This window comes from Terrapene carolina, unplaced genomic scaffold (assembly GCF_002925995.2).
Source record: "Terrapene carolina triunguis isolate 2854851 unplaced genomic scaffold, T_m_triunguis-2.0 Scaffold234, whole genome shotgun sequence".
NCBI lineage: Eukaryota > Metazoa > Chordata > Testudines > Emydidae > Terrapene > Terrapene triunguis.
In genome coordinates this window covers 7,266,634-7,292,670 of record NW_020664585.1, presented here as the reverse complement: position 1 = coordinate 7,292,670, position 26,037 = coordinate 7,266,634, and the positions used below count along the sequence as shown (strand labels likewise).

General features: G+C 38.3%; 1 protein-coding gene across 3 annotated transcripts in view; it reads right to left on the bottom strand.

Annotated features, from left to right (window-relative positions):
* ATP2A2 (ATPase sarcoplasmic/endoplasmic reticulum Ca2+ transporting 2) overlaps window positions 1-26,037 on the bottom strand; it is a 70,046-nt gene that overhangs the window by 7,259 nt on the left and 36,750 nt on the right. For 2 of the 3 annotated variants that reach the window (XM_024196179.2, XM_024196180.2), the window contains exons 7-20: window positions 25,077-25,162; window positions 22,423-22,887; window positions 18,883-18,971; window positions 14,532-14,634; window positions 13,335-13,466; window positions 13,116-13,238; window positions 12,690-12,908; window positions 10,608-10,943; window positions 7,819-8,039; window positions 6,484-6,686; window positions 5,233-5,318; window positions 4,651-4,784; window positions 3,125-3,242; window positions 2,822-2,942 (exon numbers count right to left, since the gene is read on the bottom strand). In XM_024196179.2, coding sequence (XP_024051947.1) covers window positions 2,822-2,942; window positions 3,125-3,242; window positions 4,651-4,784; window positions 5,233-5,318; window positions 6,484-6,686; window positions 7,819-8,039; window positions 10,608-10,943; window positions 12,690-12,908; window positions 13,116-13,238; window positions 13,335-13,466; window positions 14,532-14,634; window positions 18,883-18,971; window positions 22,423-22,887; window positions 25,077-25,162 — 2,436 coding nt within the window. Of the gene's footprint in view, window positions 1-1,273; window positions 2,943-3,124; window positions 3,243-4,650; window positions 4,785-5,232; window positions 5,319-6,483; window positions 6,687-7,818; window positions 8,040-10,607; window positions 10,944-12,689; window positions 12,909-13,115; window positions 13,239-13,334; window positions 13,467-14,531; window positions 14,635-18,882; window positions 18,972-22,422; window positions 22,888-25,076; window positions 25,163-26,037 lie in introns of those variants that run through there. The other variant, XM_024196177.2, reaches the window with a different exon arrangement.

The window sequence follows — 26,037 nt, the reverse complement described above, 5'->3', positions numbered from 1 at the left end:
GGTGTGGTATAGTATTTGTCACCCTTACTTCTGTGCTGCTGATGGTGGGGTGCTGCTTCAGAGCTGGGCGCCCGGCCAACAGCCACAGCTCTCTGGTTGCCCAGCTCTGAAGGTAGCAGCGCAGAAGTAAGGGTGGCAATACCATGACCCCCCTAAAATAACCTTGCAACCCCCCTTTTTGGGTCAGGACCTCCAATTTGAGACACATGGGTCTCCCTCTGTGAAATTTGTGCAGCATAGGGTAAAAGCACACTAAGGATCCGATTTCACAGGGAGAGACCAGATTTCATGGTCCGTGACGTGTTTTTCAAGGCAGGGAGTTTGGTAGGGCCCTAATCATTGCGCGCTAGGAAAGTTTGAAGGTGTCAGCATGATCTACACTGGCAGCTAAGAGTAACAGTACACAGTGCTCTGCAATTTACACCCTCTGATGCACATTGCCACACTGTGTAGACAAGCCCTTGGTCTGCATATAGGAGGGACAACAAATAGTTGGGACTCATGTGCTGTGATTTCAGAGTGGTTTTGTTTTATATTTATTGTATTTTGGGGGCATTTAAGCTTCTGCATCTGAAACCAGGTGAAAGCATGGAACCTACGTTATCCATGCCCTTCTGGAGCAGCTCAGAGTTCTTTGGTGCCTTGATTTAATTGATCAGTTACCTTCAGCAAAGTAAGTTGAAAAGTAGTGGCCCAACTGCTATTAAACAGATTTAAACCAACACACCATCAGCCATTTTACAAAGCCACTATGCCCCCAGTGCTGCTCTCAAAAGCTCTGCCCTGATCTGGCTGAGGTTAACAGGAATGTTCCTTTTTGTCTTTTCACATGAACATTGTACAAAGAAAGCGTTTCCATTCAATGGAAACAATCAATGGATTGTTCTGTTACAAAGTGAGCACTCTAGGTACCTGAGAACATAATTGGAATGGATACAGTCACCTGGGAAGCAGCATTTCACATTTTCTATGGTGGGTGTATGTCTTCAGAATAAAGCAATGTCTGATCATAAGCATCAATATATTTTGCATTAATGCTTGGGTATCAAATTCAGACAGCACCTGTCAATCGGTTTGAAAAAGCTTACAGTTGACTTGACCCAAGTGTGGGGTAAAATTGGGCAAGAGCTCTAATTTCTTGCTGTTGGTCCTAAAAAGAACTGATCCTGAATGTAAAGCAATTTGCTTCAATAATTTGGGCCTCATACTATAGGATGCATAGTCTAAAATGGTGATAATAATGTAGCACAGCAGAGTCTGACAAGACACAGCATGGAATGAAGGAAATTACTATTTATTCTTTGACATGTATACAGCATATGCCATTTTACAGCAAGTCACCACTGGGATGGTGAAATGGAAGAGAAATACTCACTTTAGTCGATGAATGTTGGAAGGCATTGGAGAAAAACACCACAGTTAGGACTGTTAATGACTTACACATTGTTGATACAGGACTGAATTTGAAAACATGCTCTAACATTTATCATAATATAATGAAGGTGGTTAGTGCCACATTAAAATAAAAATAGTTCTATACAATATGTTCATTTGGTCATGTGCTATTTACAGATTTTACAAAAACACACACGAGCTTGTTATTTCTCTAAGTCAGGCTAGAACAAGGCCAGCAGAGTAACTCATAAAATGTGTAACTGATCAGTGCCCTAACTAAAAGTGTAAGAAATCCAATTTCTAACTATGCAGTGCAAGTTATTTTTTCCAGGTCACATTACAAAAGCCCTGATCGAAGAGACTGAAAAACATCTGACACACGTAAATAAGGTATTAAAAACGGAACATAAGCCATCTTTTAGAGTTAAAAAAAAGAAACAGAATTTTCTTTGTCGATTTAAAAGTTTAAGCTAGACTGAAGTAGTGCCCCCTCTCTTGCCCCCCCAGTAAAAGTGGGCAACACTGGCAAAACAAGGTTTGTTATAATAAAATACATTAGACATTTAAATAAATAACCTTAAAATACTACGTGTGTTGAAGGGATGACAGAAGAACCCAGCAGGTTCCACCTGGAATTATGTTTTCTGCACAAGCATGACTAGGCATACTCTACCTCTTACAAAGACTGGTGTAAACAAGACAGTCAGGAACCTAAGATGAGGGGGCATAAAGAGGGACAAAAACAAAACAAAACAAAAAAACCACTGACTGAGGTAGCAGTACTCTCTGCCCAGTGCAGAAAAATTGGCTTATGAATAAAAATAAACTGATATCAACTTAAGTTCAGATGATCATGCAAGAGACAGACAGTTGCATGCTTTTTTAGTTTTAGAAAACACATTCATTCCCTAAAATCTGCTACCAATTTAGTTTGATAGTGTCCGCTGGCTCAAAAAAAAAAGTTTTGTTTTGTTTTTTTACAAGGATGAATAGACTATTAAACAGAACACTGTACATGCTTTTCATCTACAAAAAAATATTTGCATAAAATAGTGTTAGTTCTCTGTACATGTCAATGGACACTTTAGTTGTGTATAAAAGAGGAAAATATTGCCCCCACTGGAGTCAGAAAAAGCAAAACACAAAATCTAGAGTATGAAACCTCCATCACCGGCAAATATGTTCATGTGAAAATTCAGCAGAAATCGACAGTTGCTTTAAACAATAAAAAAATTGATTAAGTTAAACATCTTTATGTAAAAGCATCACTCTGTCAGTCAAGACCAGAACATATCACTAAAGTTAGTGTCTGTACTGTAAAGCCAGATAAGCAAGGGCATAGTAATGAGCACGAATGGCCAGGAAATCCCTTCGGTGCATGCTGATAAAGAACAGGGTTTGGTTGCAGGCTTCACGCAATCTTTACCAGGTTCCAGGTAGTTACGGGCCGCAAACTTAAGGGTCTCATCCAGCAGAATTACAGGTAGTGAGATTTTCAACACCATCAGCCACTGGGTCACATTCAGAGGTGTGATTTGGAAGATGAGCTGTGGAAGAGAAGCCAAACATTAAATCCTTTTATTTATACACACAAAATAAATAAATAAATAAATAAATAAATAATCTCAGTGTTTTTTCTTCTTTGAAACTTAAGGTATTATTACAGACAAGTAGTTTTGCCAATCTTGTCTTTGCACGTAGCTTGCACTCAATTAACACGTTTACTTACCGGCAGTGGTTCTACATAAAGGATAAGAAAATGGAGTGACATGGACAAGCAAATAGAACCCAGCAGCCAGATATTCTCCCATGGAGGCATTCTCATTAAGGACTGGTTTTCTGATAAACTGTAACAGAAACAATGCATACATAAGACATTAGAATAGGACATTCAACAAGGCACATTAGGCATCTTAGCAGGCCATAATTCTGTGCCTATGAGGTAAGAGTATTTAAGAACAAGACAGGGGGCTGCTGACACTTCTGGTCATTAATCAGCGTTCAGATTATTAAAGGTTGTTTTAAAAGTAACTAGTTGCTGTATTAGATAAAAAGATGTTACACAATGCTACTAAACGCTAACAGTTTATTAGACTAATGGTGTATAATAGCAATATATGAATGTACTTCAAAGAGCTAACAGGGTTACACTGCTTTGAGTATTACGGCTGGTCTACACTGCCGCGCTAGTTCGGCGGCTGGGGATCGAAGTTCCGAGTTCGATTTATCGCGTCTGGTCTGGACGCGATAAATCGAACCAGGAAGTGATCCCCGTTGATTGCGGTACTCCAGCTCAACGAGAGGAGTACCGCGGAGTCGACGGGGAGCCTGCCTGCCGCGTGTGGACTGCGTCTGAACCGCGGTAAGTTCGAAGTAAGGTATGTCGAATTCAGCTACGTTATTCACGTAGCTGAATTTGCGTACCTTACTTCGACTTGTGGGGTAAGTGTAGACCAAGCCTTAGACTGCATTTTAAACTAAAATTACTATCTATCTTAATTAGCAGAGAGTTTATACAAGATTACAGTTAGCACAAGAATATTAAAATGGGCCTATTTAATACATCTAACAAACACTAACACTTTTGTTTAAATCTGTTTTCTGTGCAGGTTCAATCTAAGTTTTGGCTATACCAGAGGAGGTTTGTGTGCTGCAATATAGAGTTTAGGAAGAGGAATCTCAGATGTAGAATATTTTAAATGTAGAGCTAATGCACCATCCTTAATTTTCAAGTAATGATTTTTTTTAAATTTAACTGACCTCCAATTCGTTTCTTCAAATACCCTTGGCATATTGTGCTATTTAGAGGTTTCCATTTATAATTTAGTATTAATTAGCTGAGGCATGCTCCCTTAGGGCAGGAAAAACTATTTCCCATATATTTAACAGTCTTATTTTAGGTCTCCTTAATATCACTTTATAGCAGAAGTATGAGGGATAATCTGATTGATGAGGCTTAAATTAAACAGTGGAAAATATCCTAGCAGTCTAATGCCAAAGTCCCAAGTGTGAACTGAAGGATTTAAAAGGATACTTCTGCTTAGAGCGTAAGATCTCAAATGTGATCTAGGAAAAACTATCCTTTGGCCTTCAATATACAAACTCAAGAATTCACCATTCCCTCACTATCATCTCTAGATATCTATTACTTATGTGTCCTTTCTTAATGCATAGACAGTTCGCTATATAAAACTTGATAATTTCAGGCAAAAAGCTCTAAGTGAATCTCCGCTTTCTACTTCAGACATAACTAACCTGTTGAGAGCATTACACATCTCTATGGTGACCAGAACAGAAAGTGCCATTGTCATTGGGTATGGCGACTCAAAGACCACACAGTCTACATCTGTGAATTCTGGGTTGTCCTCATTGCACTGTAGGAAATGACTCTACAACAGAATAAAACAAGCACTCATTATTTCAACAATGATGATTACCTATTTACAAAAAAATTAAAGTGGGATGGTGCAGCAGTCCAGCACTAGGATTATAAAAGCCTGTGCCTACAGAGGCCAACATCAGGAAGAATTACTTTTGACTTCATCTCTGATTCAAACAATTCACATAAATTTGATATGTATAGAAACTTCCCATAAAAAGACACCTATTTCCTTCAAAAACAGTTTAAAGAAAGTCTTTGGTATTCTACCTTTCAGCTTTTTATAGCTATTAACTCTGAATAAGCAGGATTATTTAATACAATTAAAGATGGTCCTTTTGCAGCTATTCTTTGAAATGAAAATGTAGAGCATACAGTAAGTACCAACATATGTTACATTTCAGTAGGAGTTTAATTTACTTTAGAAAGCCTGCAAAAATATATAAACTGAATAATACCAGCTGGTAATAGGTAACTCTTGGGCCACCATCAGCAGCAATGAACCACCACGCAGCAGCACCCACTGTCGCAGCTCCAACATAACCTTAAAGAAAAGAGACGCAGTTTGTTTTTCTATATTATGAATAGTACGTATGACACAGTCTTGTTAACCTCACTTGAACTTCCTCCTCTACCATCACTTGGGCACACACATACACAATGTAGCCTTTGCCCATTTCCCGTAGAAGGAATCTGCTTTTAAACTGCCAAGTCACCATAATTGGAATCTGTTCACCTGTAAAGATCTTTTGTGTGTTTATTGTAATTTAGGGCATACAGAGAATTCAACCATGGTCATGGCTCTGGAAAGTGAAACATTTAATATAATTTAGCAGAAAATAAATCCTAACTTCTCACTTTCCAATAAAAAAAAAAGTATGAGTAATTAACTCTGTTCTACAGAGACAAAGTACAAATATGAATGTGCTGCAGAACAATTTGGTTAGATATTCATGACAGATTTGGCCAAACCATTGTCATTTGCTGATTGAAAAAAAGGTTCTAGATACCAGGTGGGTAGCCTTCTGCTCCAGATCTGGCTTCTTCATTACTAAGTCAACAAGCATCTTGCATTTCTCAACCTCTGAAGACAGTTAAGTAGCAATCCCAACCTGTCCTCAGCTGGAAGAGAGTATGTGGGGTGGAGAGGGAAAGATTGGGATGGGTCACAGGAAGGGGAAGGGAATGTTGTAGGAGAGGAGAGTGTGCGCTACCTAGGTGGAAACAAGTATTCTGGACAGAGAACTCTAATTTAGCTTGAGCACATATGTCTACTGTGGGGTTCCTTCCTGTGAAGCATTTAGCACTGGGCACTGCCACAGACAGGCTATTGGACTAGATGGACCTCAGGTCTAATCCAATGTAACAATTCCTACATTCTGAGATCAGCTTATAAAAGGTTTAAGTTTGAACCAGCAGTAACACATGACGTGACAGTGTTAAGGAGCCCATACATGCACTGCTTTGCTTCATACCCATAAGACTTAAAACGAGGGCACTATGACTACAGGAGGTGTACTGGAAGTACTGGTAAATCTATTGGATAATTGATGGAACAAAAATTAAAAGGAGTGTGCTAGTTCAGCAGTACACTGTGCTAGCCTTCAAGACCCTAAAACATAACTGAAGACCATATAAATTCCATGTAAGTTCCAACAAGTCATTCTACATTACAAACAGTTAAAAAGAAAAGCTAGTGAGCTACTCACATCCAATAGCCAGGTAACGGAAGAAGAGCCATCCGCTGATCAGGGGCTCTTTAGGATTACGTGGTGGCTTATCCATGATGTCTAAATCGGGAGGATTGAAGCCCAGAGCAGTGGCAGGGAGACCATCCGTTACAAGATTTACCCATAACAGCTGGACGGGAATTAAAGCTTCAGGGAAACCCAGAGCAGCAGTTAAGAAGATACTACAAAAAGGAACAAGTACAAAATTGTCTGTGGCCATGTTAAACCAAACATATTATAAATACTCATCTACGTTTAGTTTTTAAATAATTCTGTTCCTTAGTAACTGGCAACGAAAAATTATGCTGTGTCTCATTATTTAATATTGGAAGCTAAATATTCACATTGAGATAGCTAGGAATGTACATGCATTTTATAGCCAACAATAATTGAATAATGTTTAAAGTAGGTGCATTTTGTTTTGGTAGACTGAGGAGCTTTATTACTCTCTACCAGAGTAACCCTCACAAAGCACTAGGCTGCTTTCCAGAGTACTTGGAGGATATTGGTTCTACAGATCTATGCTCTTGGAGTTGTATGGTAAAACAAATGGACCTGATGGAGCATTAAAAAGAAGTTTTCACCTAGTGGAGCCACTTCTTGAAGCCATCTATAAAGGGAGGCTTGCAGACTACTCCCTAAAAGTCTGCAACTGTTACAGAATTACAGTACAACTGAGGGGCAAGGTTCCATTGAACTGGATATCCTCCAGTCCTTGCACACATGCATTGGGGAATGCAACCTCCCTTTATGGCTTTGAGTCAGCGTGGTTTAGGGTAGAACTACAGGAGTAGGAATCTGTAGCAATAACCATCAGAAGGAGAACGGACGTTAAGCCCTTGGCAAAAGGAGAGTCTTATGGCTTAAATACAAAAATGGGACTCAGGAGATCTGGGCTCTATTCCTGGCTCTGCCACCAACTCACTCTGTGGTCTTGGGAAAGAGTCAACTTGTGTGTTAGATTTCCCAACTGGTAGAATGCAGATTTGTCTGTTTCAAAGGAGTCTTGCCCAAATGAAGCATTAAGGACCTATATTAGTGGACATTACAGTCTGAAAACTAGAATTTGGGAAACATCCAATATTTCTTTGAAATATTTAACATCTGAATAGAAGTTTCTCAAAACATAGTGAATATATAATTAATTCCCTTAAGTATTTATATGCATTGCAATGCTCATCTCTTTTAAACATAGTTATTACTTCTAATAAACCTCTGTTCCCCAAATAGCATCTAGCAATATTGTAAGTTAAAACTGACCAGCTTCCATTACAGAAGTGCAAAATTAAAACAGAACCACTTCTTAAAACTTACCAAACAACTTCTCCAACATTCGAAGAGATGAGATAACGGATAAACTGTTTCATGTTGTTGTAGATTGCACGCCCTTCTTCCACAGCAGCTACGATGGTTGAGAAGTTGTCATCAGCCAATACCATTTCAGAAGCAGTTTTAGCTACTGCAGTACCTGACCCCATAGCAATCCCAATTTCTGCTTTCTTCAGTGCAGGGGCATCATTTACACCATCACCAGTCTAAAATACAAAGTTTAACAGAAAACGTGGGCACTTGTATGGGGGACTGGAAGAGGATTTTACACAGGGGACAAAAATCTAAAGTGGGTGAGTAAGGAGGTGCAGAATTGAGATGGGACTTTAAGGTGAAGGACAGGAAGTTTAAACTTGATTGAACTGACAGGCACAGAAGATGACATGAGTAGCAACAGTGTTTCCAATGCTGTTATTCTGATTATGCCTATAATCAACATATGAACATTACAATACACACACAATGTAACTAGTTGAGACATTGATTGCTGAGGTGCAAGGAAACTGGGTTCAAGAGAAACCTCTCTATTTACTCCACCCAAATATCCACAATCAAGGGGACCACTACGCAATATTCCTTGCTTGTCTAACAAAATTGACTCAGAGGTCAACTATCTTAGTTCTTCAGGCCATACACTTAGGTGCCTAAACCAAAAGACAGTTTGCTGATTTTCCACCTCTTACTCTAATTAGGCTGAAGAGAAGAAGTTTCTGCCTTAGGGAGATGGCAGTGCCTTTGATTTATAGTCCCAAGTGATCAGAGATGTGCTCAGATGCTGGGGGGGAGGGGGGGGAGAGGGAGGGAGGAAGGAAGGAAAAAGCCCAATTCTACCAACTGGGTAAATTACAAGTACCATATTTTGTCAAGGTTTTGGTGTGAACCAGTAAGATATTTCTGATGCTGAACTATGCCCACGATACCTTATTTTTAAGTAATTTTCTGAACAATGCACTGCTGAACAACATTCCTAAAAAATGGAAAGAGCAATTGATGAAAGCTATCACTAGTTGGGTGAAAACTGATTCTAATTTCTAATTTTTCAGGCTCCAATACATGCGATCATTTACCCATTGTCCTAGGAAAAATACAAGGGGTGGTCCCTCAAAGTTTAAGAGCAAAGGTCCATCTAGCCCAGTATCCTGTCGTCCGATAGTGGCCAATGCCAGGTGTCCCAGAGGGAATGAACAGAACAGGTAATCATCAAGTGATCCATCCCTGTCAGCCATTCCCAGCTTCTGACATCTACCATCCCTGCCCATCCTGGCTAATAGCCGTTGATGGACCTAACCTCCATGAATTTATCTAGTTCTTTTTTGAACCCTGTTATAGTCTTGACCTTCACAACATCCTCTGGCAAGGAGTTCCACAGGTTGACTGTGCGTTGTGTGAAAAAAAAAAATACTTCCTTTTGTTTTAAACTTGCTGCCTATTAATTTAATTTGGTGGCCCCTAGTTCGTGTTATGAGAAGGAGTAAATAACACTTCCTTATTTACTTTCCTCCACACCAGTCATGATTTTATAGACCTCTATCATATCCTCACTTAGTCTTCTCTTTTCCAAGCTGAAAAGTCCCAGTCTTATTAATCTCTCCTCATACAGCAGCCGTTCCATACCCCTAATAATTTTTGTTGCCCTTTTCTGAACCTTTTCCAAGTCCAATGTATCTTTTTTGAGATGGGGTGACCACATCTGCACGCAGTCTTCAAGATGTGGGTTTACCATGGATTTATATAGAGGCAATATGATATCTCTTTCTTAATGATTCCTAACATTTTGTTCACTTACAGATCCTTTCGTAGCTCTTTGCAGTCTGGCTGGGACTTAGCCATCTTGAGTAGTTTTGTATCATCTACAAATTTTGCCACCTCACTGTTTACCCCTTTTTCCAGATTATTTATGAATCTTAAATAGGACTGGGCCCAGTACAGACCCCTGAGGGACACCACTATTTACCTCTCTCCATTCTGAAAACTGACTATTTATTCCTACCCTTTGTTTCCTATCTTTTAAACAGTTATCAATCCATGAGAAAACCTTCCCTCTTATCCCATGACTGCTTACTTTGCTTAAGAGCCTTTGGTGAGGGACCTTGTCAAAGGCTAGGTCTACACTATGGGGGGGTGGGGGGGTCGACCTAAGATACGCAACTTCAGCTATGCGAATAGCGTAGCTGAAGTTGCGTATTTTAGGTCGACTTACCTGTCTGTGAGGACGGCGGCAAGTCGACCGCTGCCGCTCCCCAGTCAACTCCGCTTCCACCTCTCGCTGCGGTGGAGTTCCGGAGTCTACGGCAGAGCGATCGGGGATTGATTTTATCACATCTACACTAGACGCGATAAAAATCGATCCTTGATAGATCAATCGCTACCCACCGATCCGGCGGGCAGTGAAGACGTGCCCAAAGGCTTTCTGAAAATCTAAATTCACTATATCCACTGGATCCCCTTGTCCACATGCTTGTTGACCCCCTCAAAGAATTCTAGTAGATTGGTGAGGCATGATTTCCCTTTACAAAAACTACGTTGACTATTCCCCAACAAATTATGTTCACCTATGTGTCTGACAATTTTATTCTTGACTATAGTTTCAACCAGTTTGCCTGGTACTGAAGTCAGATTTACCAGCCTGTAATTGCCGAGCTTAAAAAAAAAAAAAAACAAAAAAAAACCACAACAACTGAAATTTGTCAGATTTAGGCATTAGTTTGACGGGATATAATTTGTTTTAAAAGTAAAATCTCTTTTACAAGCCATGCAAGCTTCTAATTACTTACCATAGCCGTGATCTCATCGAAAGACTGGAGGAACTCAACAATCTTAGACTTATGGGAAGGCTCTACACGGGCAAAGCAACGAGCATGTAGGCAAGCATCTCTCTGGACAGCTGGGGAAAGTTCATCAAACTCACGTCCAGTAAAGGCTTTTGAAGAAACATCCTCATCTTCTCCAAAGATACCAATACGACGACAGATGGCTACTGCTGTGCCCTTATTGTCACCAGTAATCATAATAACACGAATACCAGCTTTCTTACACAACTTTATGGATGAGGCTACTTCAGTTCTTGGGGGATCCAGCATACCCACACAGCCAACAAAGGTCAAATTGGTCTGAAACAAGAGGACATTGAGCTTTAGCACAAAATATTAGGAGACGCTTTTATTTCTTTGGTAGGACAGTACACAAATCATTTTCACAAGCCAAAGTAGCTCAAACATTAGTTTATAAGAGGAAAATAGCATTTTTATCCTACAGTATCTAACGGTTTTTAATTCAGGCCTCTATAAACTTGCATGCCACCCCCCGCCAACCCTACCTCGATGTTTGTTCAAAACTAGTATGTGACAAGGTTCAGCAAGCATGCAATGCACATCAAGTCAGATTTTCCCCCACTTATGGGGCTCTTCCAGACTCATCTCTGTATTTCGGCATACTCAGTCTTCATGGTATCTTGCCTCAAATGTTAATTTCTTGTACTATGGTCTGAATCCAGACCATTTTGAAAAGCAGACTACAAGCGACACTGAGAAAGGAGCGGAACTGAAATAGAACTGGGAATGTTTTGTCTCTGTAATCCTGACTTTGTTCTAGTGCAGCATTTTATGCAGCATCCTCTGGTTCTGAAACATAACACTGAGAAGAGTCTCAATGAGTTAAGCATATGGAGCAACTTAAAGTCTGTTCTTACCCTGAGAAGTGACTAAAAATGGCATTCTGTGTTTCCAAATGTATTATGTCTCTTTGCCTTCAGCTCAAAAGTGCTCAGTTCATAAGTTAAAAGGTGATCTAATTGCCAGCCTTGCAGATTCCACCTGCACTCAGGGTCAAGTCTTTCTTTCTAATGCATACTGCTAGCAAGAGATTCTCCAAGCCAAATAATCTGCAACTTTAACTGTCTTCAAAAATGAAGTCCTACTTATACATGTAATTGTACTGAAATATAATGGAGTTGTTCAGATAGTTGAGGGCAGAATCTTTACTAATGAAAATACAGGAGAAGGGAAAGAACCCAGCTTGACCCTCAGATTCCAAGGTGAGTTTGCAGGACAGGCAATTAGGAAACACTTGTAATCTGAGAAAATAATAGCTTAAAGCAGTAGTTCCCAAACTGTGGAGCATTTCCCTCCTGGGGGAGAGGGAAAAGCGGGGCGCAGAGGAATGTTCGGAGCAGGTGCGGCAGGGCCCAGGCCAGCCCCCATGGGGGGCAGGAAGGGAGCGCCCCTCAGCCCTGCTCTGCCCACAGCCCTGGCCCCTGCTCTCAGCTCCGAGGGGGGAGACACAAAAAGTTTGGAGACCACTGGCTTAAAGTAAGTAACTGAAGCACAATACACAATTTCCCCAGTGCTATTTTTATGAATTACTTTTTCCAGAACCAAAATTTAAAGAGTCTCAGATACTATGTTGATGAGAACTATAGGTAGTTTGAGAAATATATGTACTCTGCACCACAACATTAGCATTAATTGCAAAAGACCAGCCTGAATGGCACCTTACTAAAAACTTATAATCAAGTGTCTATGTATAGATCAGCCACCAGAAGCACCAAGAACAAATAACTTTTAGTCCAGACTCTGCTGGGGGAGTGATGCCAGGGGGTGGGGGAATTTAAGAACCCAAAGGATGCTCGCACAACTTGCTGTTGCTAAGCCATTGAGCCAGACCACATTTATTAATTCAGAAAAAGCTTCTGAAGTGTTGGATTCTTTTCAAACATAAATATAACTTGTTAAAAGCATTGCCCTTAATTTTTTTTTCAGAAAACAAAACAGTAAACTCAATCTTAATAAAAAAAAGTCACCACTCTTACAGGAAAAACTGTTGAAACAAAGGAGAGGCAAGCCTTTTACTAAACTAACCTCATAAGTAATAAAGTTTGCAGAGTCCTCAAGGTTCATTTCTTCTCTTCTTGGTGGATTGTCATGTGTTGCTAGAGCCAAGCAACGCAATGTGTCTCTACCAGTACCCCACTCTCGAATGACAGTCATGATCTTCTGCTTAATTCCTGGAGTTAATAGTACTTTAGTGCTTCCAACACGAACATGCGTACACCTGTCAAGTACACCTTCAGGAGCACCCTACAGGAGCAAAGCAAGAAATGAGCAAATTTGTTCTCCATCGCAGAATCATTTCACACAAGATAAGAAAGCAGTCCATCTCCAAAACTGATAACACTAGGCACACTTTATGCTCATGGTTCAGCTACAATTAGTCTAAGCACAACTTCAAGAGTCATGTTACTTTGTAGCCATTTCAAAACTATACTTCTCATATGCTGAACTTGCCTTAACAAACATTTTGCTCATGGATGTTCGGCTCGGTTTGTTTGGAGTACAGTAGACAGACATGGACTTTCTGTCCCTTGAGAATTCCAGAGTGAACTCTTTCTTCATGAGTTGTTTTATGACCTATGAAGGAGACATTATTAATAACATTTCATTCAGATTGCAACAAACAACATAACTGAAATCACATATGGTTTACAGTATTTTGGAAGTACTGACCGAGTTGCAAGCATTTGCACGTTCAATTCTGGAGAGCCCCTTTAATTCTGTGTCAAATACATTCATCTTCTCAACCAGGCAGCTGAGTGCAGTCTCCGTAGCTTCTCCAACCTTTTCATACACTCCCTTAGCCTTCAATTCATTAAAAAAAAAAAAAAAATGGAGAAGAATTATTACTGCTATAAAAACCTTGGCCTTTGGCAAGTCACCACAGTGAAATTTCAAGTGATACAATGAATGGAAACAATACTTAGCAGATCTTGTTGCAGTTCATAATGAAAAAAACACAAAAATGAGTTTCTCCAAAATGTCAGATTTCACCAATCTTTTTTCCTCATCTTAAAAGGAAAACAGTTTTTGCCACAGTAAAAGCTGTGTTATCCAGCTCTTTACCAACCAGAAAGCTCTATTGGGACATGGGAGGGGGTGTGGGGTGCCGGATCCGGGTGGTGCTCACCTCGGGCAGCTCCTTGCAAGTGGCAACATATCCCTGCTGCTTCTAGGCAGAGGTGCGGCTAGGTGGCTCTGCACACTGCCCCACCCCGTCTCGAGCGCTAGGTCTGCAGCTCCCAGTGGCCTGTCTAGCCGTGCGCCTCCACCTAGGAGCAGCAGGGACATGTCGCTGCTTGCAGGGAGCTGCCCAAGGTGAGTGCCACCCAGATCCAGCACCCCCCTCCCCCTCTTAGTTAACCGGATTTCCGCCCCCCCCACACACTTATTTTTTAAACTTACCAGCACCTCCCATTCTCCCAACATGCTGGATAAAGCTTTTACTGGATTTTTCCTAATTTATATTTGCAATGTATCATTTCAAGATAGAGATTTAGGACAAGCAGGAAAGCCTAGCAGCAGTGCCCTCTACATTGTTAAGGAGGAGACAGGTCTGAGTTCCAAAATTAGTCTCACTCTTTTAACTCAAGTTGCTCAACAAAGGTCCTCTCTAGCCAAATAAGGAGTGGCATTAACTGTTTAAGGGACTAAGTGGTCTCCCTTAACCAGAAGAATAATGGTTATAACATTGTGCTTTATAGGTGTTTATATGGGAAATAGAATAGAAAGTCATTAACACCCTGAGAGTTTGCTCAAAAATGTGAGGCACCTCCCAACTTTGGGGAAAGATACAAAGTAAATTTAAACAAGAACAAGCATTTAACTTCATTCTGGTTTCCTCTTATATTATAAAAAAGATTGACTTACTTCATTGTAATCCAAAGAAGAATCATTACAAAGTGCACAGATCGTTGCTAGTTCTACAAGGCCATCATACTGATGACATTTAACAAGTTTGTCATCTTTATGCCTGTCAAAATAAATAAATAAATAAATAAATACATATACATACATACAGGACCTGAGTGAAAAGTTACTGAGTCAGTTAACTATGCTCTTACATTTCACCCATTTTTTCCTTAGTTAATCCCTCTATATACTGAATGATAGAAAACAACGCAAATTCATTGTTTAGTGAAGATTCTGAAGCAAGGTTCTCTCAGTTATAAGATGTGGCATTACAGAATCTGCACCAAAGAAACATTCTATCCTGAAAAATGCAAGGCAGAGTTAAAAATGAGAGCACTGTACCTTTAAACTGGGCTTTAAATAAGGAGTATGGATACAAATTTCTGGATTTTACTTTATGCTCCTCTTTTCAACAAGGACTTATGTTTTAGTGACATATTTCACCATTTTATGTGAGCCCTTGTGGGAACTATGGCAACAGATTTTTGTTGTTGTTTCTTCCCTGTGTCACTCAGTTTTTAAGATACAATCTACATTTATGGTGCTAAATAAGATAGGAGCAAGGAATGGGTCTAAGAGTTCACAGCATAAGATAGACAAGACCAAAGACAAGAACAGCTATGGATCAAAAGTTCAGATAAAAGAAGGTGTGGGAGTATTGATGGAAACAAGCGTTGGAAGGATTCCTGGAAGTACTGTTATAGGGAAGAACTTGAAGGAGAAGAGAGGGTGCTTGTTAAATAAGGAGAAGATTTGAAGCTTAGGGGCAAAAAGAGTAAAAGTAAAAAAGGTGAGAGTTTGAAAAGGAGATAAGCAAGTGTGGGGAAAAAGGATGATGATGATGATGATGATGATGATGAACAGGTTTTACTATGGCTTTTGGAGTATATATACACCCCCCCCCCCCCATATACATTAATGATTTACCTTTACAAGTATTATCCCCATTTTACAGTAAGAAAATGGAGGAACTGAGTTTAAGTGATTTGTAGGAGGTCACACAGGAAATCTATAGCAGTGCTGGGAACAGAACACAGATTGGACGGGGACTCTCTCCTGTCACTTCTTTAATCACAAGACTATCCTCTTTTCTCTTTCTAGTTTCCAGTAGAGAGAAATTATTTGTTTTCCAGGAGTGATCCACTCCTGATTATGGACATTAGCACCCACTCAACCAGTTTCCATAGTGGTATATGACATTAAGATTAATTTTGCAAATGTTAACTTCATATATTAGAGCTACATCCCCTCTTTACTTTTCACGCTTAGATATTCACGTTAGAATGGTATTACTTATAGAGACTTATTTTATACAACATCAGCATACCTCTAGGTTAGCATGAAATAATCATTGAGGCATTATGACAACTGCTGCTGGTACTTTTTTTTTTATAAGCCAGTGAATACTGACTACCCCCTAAACAGAGGCTGTCCACCAGCATGGGTCCATTTTTCTCCTGTGTACTTCAGTTGGAAAACAGACTACTGCTACATAGTACAAAGTATACTGTAAACATACAGCAAATATAGCTACATAGCAAGCCTTTTTCCAGTTATTTTGTAGTACTATAAATTATACAAATACTGGAACCTGTTGCTGTATACCATATAAATAACCAGAAGTCCATATTAAAAAAAAAAAATAAAGAATCTAAATGTAAGGTGTCATCCCTTGTTAAATATTTTGTATATTAAGTTACAGCTACAAGCAAAGATATAAAAATATATACTTTATATACTTTAGTACAGATATAACAAGAATTTGTGTTAATTACTTCAAATTCTCTCAGCCCTCCTAATTTTCATCTCACATTTTACCTGTCATAGGTTATGCTCTTTTCTATTGTCTTCATTTGGGTTGGATTTCTATTTTCTGAGGATAACGGTTTGGATAACCTCTGGAACCTTGTCATTTAACAGTACTGTTTTTTCTTGCCTTACTCTTCCCTGTGTTTCTGAGACTCAGTCATGGTGTGCACAAGTAGCCTCTGTGCAGAGTCTAGGGCACTTTAAAATTTCTCTCTTTGAAATCTCCTTCGCTAATCTAAGAGCCTAAAGTCAAAAGTGAGTAATTTAAAGTTACAGTTTTTGGCATGATCACTCCCTCAAGGATAGTGAAGGTGTGCATAGGCCATATACACTGGTGCAGAGTGAAGTGTACAAAATAAAGCTTTCATCAGAAATGGTACGGGGCAAACAGAGAAACAAGAGGAGTATTACATTTTAATATTTCGGCTGCATAGTCAATTCCATTAGAAAAACTGGTTTTAACTGATTCTACTGTTCCAATAGAAAACTTATATGTTGCTTTTGAATTCATACTCAATTTATTTTTATAAATTTTTTGAGCTTTCAGAAAGCGCTAACGTGTTTCCTGAGATACAGAAACTTCATGAAGTACCAAGACTTGTTTTTTGTTTGTTACTTACTATAAATTAGGTCATTTGTGTTTACATGTACATTAACTTTCATAAGTGCCTCCTTCCATCCACCTACATGGAAAATAATGGTTTCCTAGCCCTTAAAAAAACAAAACAAAACAAAAAACCCAAAAAAACTAATTCTTGACTTACAGAGGAATGATTTTATTATTTTGATGTACTGGAGAATTATTTGCTTTAAAAATATTTTAAATCCAAGGTGAAGTCAGTCAGTTATTGATCCAAATGGTTATAAACCACACAGCCCACACAAACAAGCAAACAAAAAACCCAGTGGACTGAATGACTAAATCCACTCCAAGCAAAGCTGAAGATTATCAATTTGCCTTAAGGACCTGAGGATTCAACTATCAGAATTTTTTATGGCAAGGTGACATACTGTAGCACTATGAAATGCACAAGCACAGTATCCTACCCGAGCTGTCTCAAGGACTCTAAGTAAACAAAATATGGAATTACGACTATATTTTATTAATAGGGCCTGACATTGGCCATCAATTTACGTTAACATTCCATATTCACTGACTGGTATTGGGTAAGTGTAAATAGACATGCACATGAAGATTCCTTATATGAAAAGGAAATTGCTACAAAGTCTTTTGGATGGCCCAAAATAACCTATTTCTTGACATGGAAATTTCAAGTCTTATTTGCAATTAACTTTTAAATAAATTTTTTTTTTACAGAATTAAGAAATCTAAATATTGAGAACTCTATTCACTGCTGTGAGGATTATCATTACGGACATTGCTAAAAACCTATTGACTTTTTGGAGCAACACATGCCAAACCTCAAACTGTAAAGAGATGTTTAAAGTATATATTTCAACTCATTGCATAGGGGAATTTTGTAAATAAATCCTCATAAATTTAAATATATCCGAAAAAGCATACCCCGCCCCCTCCAAGAAGGAGTTATTTATTACAGCTCCTTTTCTCAATTTTTCTCTAATGAAGGATTCTCAGAATTCTAAGGATGGAAAAAAAAATAAAAATCTCCATCCCACTAGTGTAACCTTATGTTTATTAACATTTCCACTGGAGACAATAAAGCTATCAGCCTTTTAAAAAAAAAAAAGAGAGTCAGTGGTTTAGAGCAATGTTTAACCTTTTTGTTATCAGGAACTGGCTTGTTGCCTTCCTAAACTGTGTCAGGGAGATCTCAGGGACCAGAGCCGGTCCATGGACCAGTTGTTGAGAAACACTGGTTTACAGCGTACAACCTTAGAAAAAAAACCAAAGCTACTGTAGATACAAAGTAAGAGACCAATCCTTAAGCACTGATCTACAGAGTTCAAAAGGTATTGCAGGTCCTGAGCATCTATTCAAATTTGTCTTGAAAAAGGTGAATTCCAGAACAGAGTGCAACCCAAAGAGTCAATGAATTCCTCAACTGTCCTCATACGGGGCAATACTATTTGAGAGATTACAAGAATTTAAAATCTAGGTTTAAACAGGTGACTATAACTTCCATAAAGGAATGGGAATGTAGGTCCCATGCAGCATCACTGAAAGATACTTATTAAACTACTAAAATCTTTAAAAAAAAAAAATCTAAATCTAGAAAGCTTTCAACAAGATAAATCCCACAACCCTAATTCATCATTTCTGGAAGATTAGTTGTCAAGTGAACGATGTAAAAAATAAAATGTATATTTTAAGGATGCTTCATTAGATTTAGACTTTGCAGAATTTAACTTCCTTTCAGTAAGTTATATTCTAGGCTAAAACAGGTTGTCTCTAACCTCAAATTTATATACACAATGGTTGAGAAACTCTGATACTTTAATATACTGAGCTGCCCATTAGTATGTACATGTACAACCAATGGATAAATTGGCAGATATTTAACATGAATGAAGCACTTACACTTCTCCCATGGGAGCATATGTTGACCCTGTTACTGTAAATTCATTCAGGGAACAGGTATCTCCTTCTACTCTGTCCAGGACGAATATCTGTAAGAAAAAAGTGTTTTAAAATATTAAATTAGTATAATCAGACACTAAAGTTAAATGGACTAAAATCAGTTTGAATTTGTCACATTATATGTACACAAGACAAAATTTAAGAAGGAGCAATCTGTTCACAGAAAAGCTAAGAGACAGGCAGAAAGGATAGATACCAATTCTAAAATTCATCCTTGACAACAATTTTTATTTGCTCCAGATATTTAACCATGTGTGCATGCAACACTACTCTGTTATGCAAGCCAGGATTGTTAGTCTATCAACTGTGGTAACAGTGGAGCAAGTTGATCAAAAGGGCTAAAAGTGACTGTCCCAACTCAAACTGCCTGACCTAGTCATGTGCCCAGGTGATAATTCTAATTCTAGCAGAAGATCTTTCTGGAGGTATGTTCCTAGGCTTCAGATAGAAAATTGATATCTGAATTTTATGTATGAATTTGTTAAAAGCACAGTAGTCCCAAGGCAAGAAAAAAATAACAAGTTTGAAGACCGGAGTGGATTTATCTGTACAGACCATATCAGGTAAGACAGAATCACAAAGTACTTCAGAGCAGTAAAGTCTGCTTCTAGATATCAGAGACCAAGAGAATATAGGTAATGTCCCACTCCAGGGAAGTGACCCTTCCCTATGAGCCTTTGAGTAAGAGCATTCCTATCTTCAGTTTTTTACTAAAGAAATTTGTTTCCAGGGTATTACTGTTTTGGAGGGCATTCAAATAGCTCAAGTACCCCTGCAACATATAATGGAGCGTAATTTCTAAAGTAGAGAATAAACTAGTGTTTGAGGGATGCAGATGCCCCCCCCCCCCGGACTCAGTCATCTGCATCTTTTAATCCTGTTTCCACAGCAGAGGAGCCACAGGCAGAACCAAAATCAGACAAGGGGTCAAAAATCTAGTGCCTGAAGTTCTGATATTCCAAAATGACAAATGCCTTTTGATAAACTACCCAGCTGATAGAGTGGTCATGGTGGAGAAACAAGAATCATTCCTTTATAGATCTGAAGTAATAGTATAGCATTGTGGAAAAATGTGATTGTAATTGGTTACATAATATATTACATAATTGGCACCATTATATGAACCAGTCACAAACTTTCCCACAAAGTCATGCCGTTACATATATGACAGAGAAACAGGACATTGCCTGCTTAACTGTTTTTAATCTAAAAAGTTAGTCATGTTTCGGTAATGCCTCGCTTTTACTTTATCTACTCTATGCTACATTTTAGTTAAGCCTCTAATCCCATTGGTAGAAAAAACTGAAGTCTGACTAACAAGATAGTCAATAACTGCTCTTCATGATGGCTGAAAATTATACAAAATACTTAAAATTCAGAAGGCAAACAGGTGGGTGAATTTAAAAGTCACTCCAGAGAATCTGAAACTGCATCAGACTGAAAAGACAGTAACTCTTGTCCTAAATCTGTCATACAAACCTTTAAATTCCTACAAACATGTACGGGCGACAACTCAGCAACAGCACACTACATAGAAGATATAAATCTCACATGGAATTACCATGGCAAAGGCTTCTTGAAAAGCTGAGCATAGTGCCTCCTTAAGTTAAGTCAGAGGTAGCCGTACCACTTGTTTGCCATACTTTAATGTAGACAAGTTTCAGTTGCAAAATTTTAATGATTTTGATTCTTCTCAAAACATGAATGAATCATGGTGCATAGGATCCAAAACAGTCAGCGTTCTAAATATCAGAAAGGACTCCTATTGCATTCCAAAAGAAACCTTTATAAATGAATCTGAAAGTATCTGGATGTTCTTAAGAACATGGAAGCGCTCTGCTTTTTGGCACCTGAGTGTTGAAATGATCCCTATGAAGGCTAGGGCAGTTATGCAATACCACTGCAAGTAACCTCCTCCAGAATACTAATGAGCAGCTGCTTTGTCTCTACACTACAATACTTCACTCTGTGTAGGACTAGCAATCTTGTTAAAAAGGAAAGAAGAAAAACCTGCCATTAATCAAGTGAGAATAAATAAGTAGAATAATGTTTAAGAGTTTCTGGATTTTTTTGGGGAAGGGGAGGTTCCCCAAATCTTTGTAACACATTTATACATTTAAAATTCTGGTCTGGTACAGTAATTTTGAACAGTATTTGAGGTCATGTAATGCAGCCAGCACAGTAGCTCTAATATCTGATAATCACTTAACTACCCTTCAAGAATAGAAATATCTTTATCTGAATCAGAAACGTATCAACTAGTAAAATACTGTTGTTTCCAGTAAATTCCTGTTCAGAATTCCAAGTGGCAGGGCTGCATGAAAGATTGGAAACTGAACATGCAGCACAATAGTACGCAGTTATGGCATACTACTTTAATCAACATTAGAAACTATTTTTTGAAGAATAAAATCAGTCAGTTGCTTTACTCCCCTGTCTAGTATCAAAAGTGACATTGGCAATTGAGTCAGTGCATGATTTTCATATCTGAAGACATCTCAGATCTGAATTCTGATCTACCAAATGAATCTTACAATACAGTGTACTTGAAATACCGCATAGATTTGAAATATTCAAGTATAAAGCTAGAGAAGATGGGATAAACAGAGGGAGGTACATCCTTTCATAGGATCTGATGCTATATGGTGGTGAAAACTCCTGCACTCACTTGAGCCCCATCTATTATATTACAGCTTCCACCTTTGGAGTTGCAATGGTGGTGAATTATGGATCCCATTTTTGCTAGTGCAGACAACCTCAGTGAGGAAGAGCTGATGAATTACAGAACTGAGGTGAAAGTCAGAAAGGGGGTAAAGGGGACAGTTTAATAGGACATGGAAGTTGCTGTAATTTGGTCATATTCCCATTGACGCTGCCCCTTTTCTTTTTTCACGTCTATCTGCTAGAGTGGATGTCTGAGAGTCAGTACAGAGTTGGGAGCAATGATGCTCGGTATGAAGTAAATCAAAAGGAACAACAGCGTACAGTCAAAGACTGTATAAGAATATTAAACACTTCATAGTCTGTAGCATTCTCTCACTCTATAAAGATCTCCAAGTGCCCACCTTCATAAAGCAAGATGTCTATTCACTTGCCTTCTGATATACAACCTGTTCTATACTTCTGGACGTGTGGACAGATTGTCCTAAGGAAAATGGCCCTGTTTTTAAAACTGTGTGGCATAAGACAGTTAAGAGAAAGGTATTTGCAAATGAAAAACGTTCCCATCAAGTGTGGGTTCAGATATTTTTGGCCATAACTAAATAAAGAAAAGACGAAAATCTTAAACATTACGTGGTGGAAAGCTGAACTGAAAGTGGAATAGTACTGTAGCAAATAAAGCAAGATTTTGATGGCATAAAAGCAAAGCTGATGACATTGTTTCATATAGGAATAGAATTTAGGCAATGTTTAATAAGAGAACCTGGGGGAGGGGGAGAAATAAAGGAAATGCAGAATAAATTAATCAATTCACCGTACCCTGCAAACTGACATCTGGTTGGTTGTGAGAGTACCAGTCTTATCAGAACAAATAACAGACGTGCAACCCAGCGTTTCAACGGATGGCAGACTTCTAACAATAGCATTCTTCTTGGCCATTCTGCGGGTTCCTAGGGCCAAGCATGTGGTAATAACAGCAGGCAGACCCTCAGGGATAGCAGCAACAGCAAGAGCAACAGCAATTTTAAAGTAGTAGATAGCGCCTCGAATCCAGGAGCCACCATGAACTGGATCATTGAAGTGACCTATGTTGATTATCCAGACAGCAATGCAAATGAGTGAGATGACTTTGGACAGCTGCTCTCCAAACTCATCCAGTTTCTGTTGGAGTGGTGTTCTCTCTTGTTCAGTAGCTACCATCTCATCACGAATTTTGCCAATTTCAGTGTTCACTCCGGTTGCTACAACTACTCCCATAGCTTTACCAGCAGCAATGTTAGTCCCCTAAAATGGAATCGAAAAAAGAAGGGAAAAAAAGATTCGTAAGTCGTTCTGTGACAATATTGAAGTAGGCCTGTTGCATACCAGATTCACAGATAGAACTTAATGTCTTAGCAGAAAAAGTTATCTGAAAGTTTGTTCTCTGATTTTGGCTAATTTAAGATGCAATGCTCATGTGGTTCACATATTTCACTGTTATCAGTTCTTGATAAGTTATTTTGGATTCTATTTTGACAGCCATTCTTTGTGAGGTCAGGAAAGTGGTATACATTAGTCCTTAAAAGGGCACGAGTACCCTTATCAAAATTTATGTTCCTTATTAACCTGTGGAAGATCCACATAAAACAAAAGGGGAAGCTAATTATATAAGAAAAAGTGATGTTAACACAATATGAAGTAAAATGGATAAACTGAAGAATTTTTACTCTTTTAGTTAAAGAAATCTTAGTCATTTAATGTAACAATTTGTAACAGTCATTTAAGCTTGAAACTAAAAGTAAACCCAAAGTACTGTGTAGTCACGGAGCTTTCCATTAACAACAATTGTGTCTGTTTCTAGCTAAACATCAAAGCCAAAAGAGCTTCTATGGGGGAAGAGGAATGAGTGGGAGACCTGTATATATTATGCAATCAGTTTGAAATACACCTGCTTTTCTAATTTTTTAAACTGTTCAAGGCTCAATTCCAGACAAGCTGCTAGTAGATTAAGCTAGATTCCCCAATGCTTTCACTGTCACCTGCTCTGAGTACAAGATAGATAGCCACCTACAAAAAGCCTACTACAAACATTAATTGCTATCACCATCATGTAAATGTAAGATCTAGTTCATGCAGTATAGTACTGGAAATACAGAGTGATAATGTTATGAAGAGTTAATGTTAGCAGTGTCACGTTTACTAAGAGATCATCAGTAAATCAAATGTGCTCTTAACACCAGAGTAGCTTCCTTACTGTTTTGAAAGTTAGGAAAGAGGATTAAAACAGCAGGTAGAAGTGAGTGAAAAAATTCTTTGCATAGAAAGTTTGAAATGTTACATCAAACACCAGTAAGTCCTAAAACCTTAAGTAGGCAAGACTAAAAAAATGTTGCCACCCTTAACCATGTTAACATTTCTGAATCAATCTATTTCTATGTCCAGACTAGCCATTTGTACCTACAATATCTATTTTTCATAAGAACCACCTTAGTGAGTCCAGACTGCTTGGAGTTTCAGTTACATTTCTCTTTAAGTTTAATATTCCCCAAGAAATCCAAATATGCAGACTTTCCTTAAAGGATGGGCCAATGAAGATCTATTAATATTGACTCATAACATGCAGCATGACAAAATTCTTCTAAGACCTATGTCCAAATTCAGTCCTTGGGTAAGCAAGCACAACTCCACTCAAGTCAATGGGCTTACAGCCATGGTAGCGGTCACCCTTAAACCGCAAGGAAAGCATTTAATATTTTGCTAACTCGAGCCCAATTCTGCCACCTGGTACACACACCGAATATTCCTGGGCTCAAATGGGTGCCTTCATGAATATATTCAGAGAGAGTAAGAATGGCAGAATCAGACCTTGAAAAGCAAAGTTTACCAATAACCTATAATCATTCGTTTACTATTTAATACTTAAGCATCCTAAAGCATTCACATTTTTTTCCCAGTCTGTATGAAGCAATGAAATGGTGCATAGACTAAAATTAAGCTTCTAGTTCTCACTGAATATTCAGACACAGTATACAAATGAGGGAAGCTCAATTCAAATCATTCCTCTTTATGAAATATTGCTAGTTCTTAAGAGGTGAAATGACATGGATTTCAGAATTAGTTTCCAAGTGCACACACACTGGTAAACGTCTTTTTTTAAAAAGGTTTTTCTAGGATGTATGCAAGTTTCTGCACCAAAAGTAGAAGTTAAATTTCTCGAGTTTATTTGGATTGAGAAACCCTTTCCTTAAGGATTCATTTTAATAAAGCAGACAGGAATTCCTCTTGGTTTCTAATCAATCTGAGGAGCTTGCTGCAGACAGCAGTTTATATTTGGTAGAGTACAGCAAAGGTAGCATGTATATACTATTTATAGTGTTATTTAACCTGAATAACTCTTGAAATTCTAAGACTTAAAAAGCTCCACAAGCGTTCATTTGGTAAATTCTATATTGCTGTAAGTCACTAACTCTCATAACTTAAAAAAAATTACTTACAGAAAAAAGCATGTTCTTCTTGTCTTGGTTCACAGCACGAGGATCAGGCACAGGATCAGTATGCTTAATGACAGATACAGATTCACCTAAATAAAGGTTATAGTGTTAATGGGAGTTCGTATGTGTAATTTTAACTTTACTTGTAAACTGATCTAACAGAAAATATGGTATAAGCTTAAACTCCTTAAAATTGTATTCATCTTGTCATGGCACTTGCATATACTTTTCTTATAGTATTTCAATAAAGTTTTAATGATTTCCATAGCCACACTTCCTGTTTCTTTTAAAGTAGATTGAGTCCTTTTTAATAAAGCCTTAGATTTCAAAGGGAAGAATTACAATTTATACACAAGTGAGTTCATGGTTTTTCTTCAGTGGAGCATCCATTTTTAAGATTTTAAAACATTCAGACCCTATGCCTGATGTGGGTTTACACAACAAATACTACCAGAAAAGATTTTTCAGATAGAGTCTGAAAATATTGATAAGAAATTAATTCCATTGGAAGGTAGGAGTCCATACAGGATCCTGTTAGATTAAGGTCCATTCTCTTTCCTACAATTCTTCTTCCTAGTCTCTTAGCCCTAAAGGTTCTGTAACTTCAGTAAAGAACGCACTTTTCTGCTGGTTCTCTGAACAAGAGCAGTTCAGTCTAATCTGACCTTATTCTTACCTATATAAAATTTCAAAGAAAAGATCTAAGACACCAACTAGAAAAGGGCATATAAATCTACTGTATTCTTCATTACCACCTTTGAAAGGTACATTTTGATCTCCTGCCCAGAAATTCTAGATGGTAAACTAAACTTAGGTACTGAACAGTTTCCTCATGATGAAAGGTTTCTAGTTACATTTAGCATCTTATTTTAAAGATAAATCCTCTACTTATGAAAAGAGGAACAGTTGGTCTCTTTATAAATAAATTCATTTGTTTTTTCCTTAATCAAAAGTATACACTGAA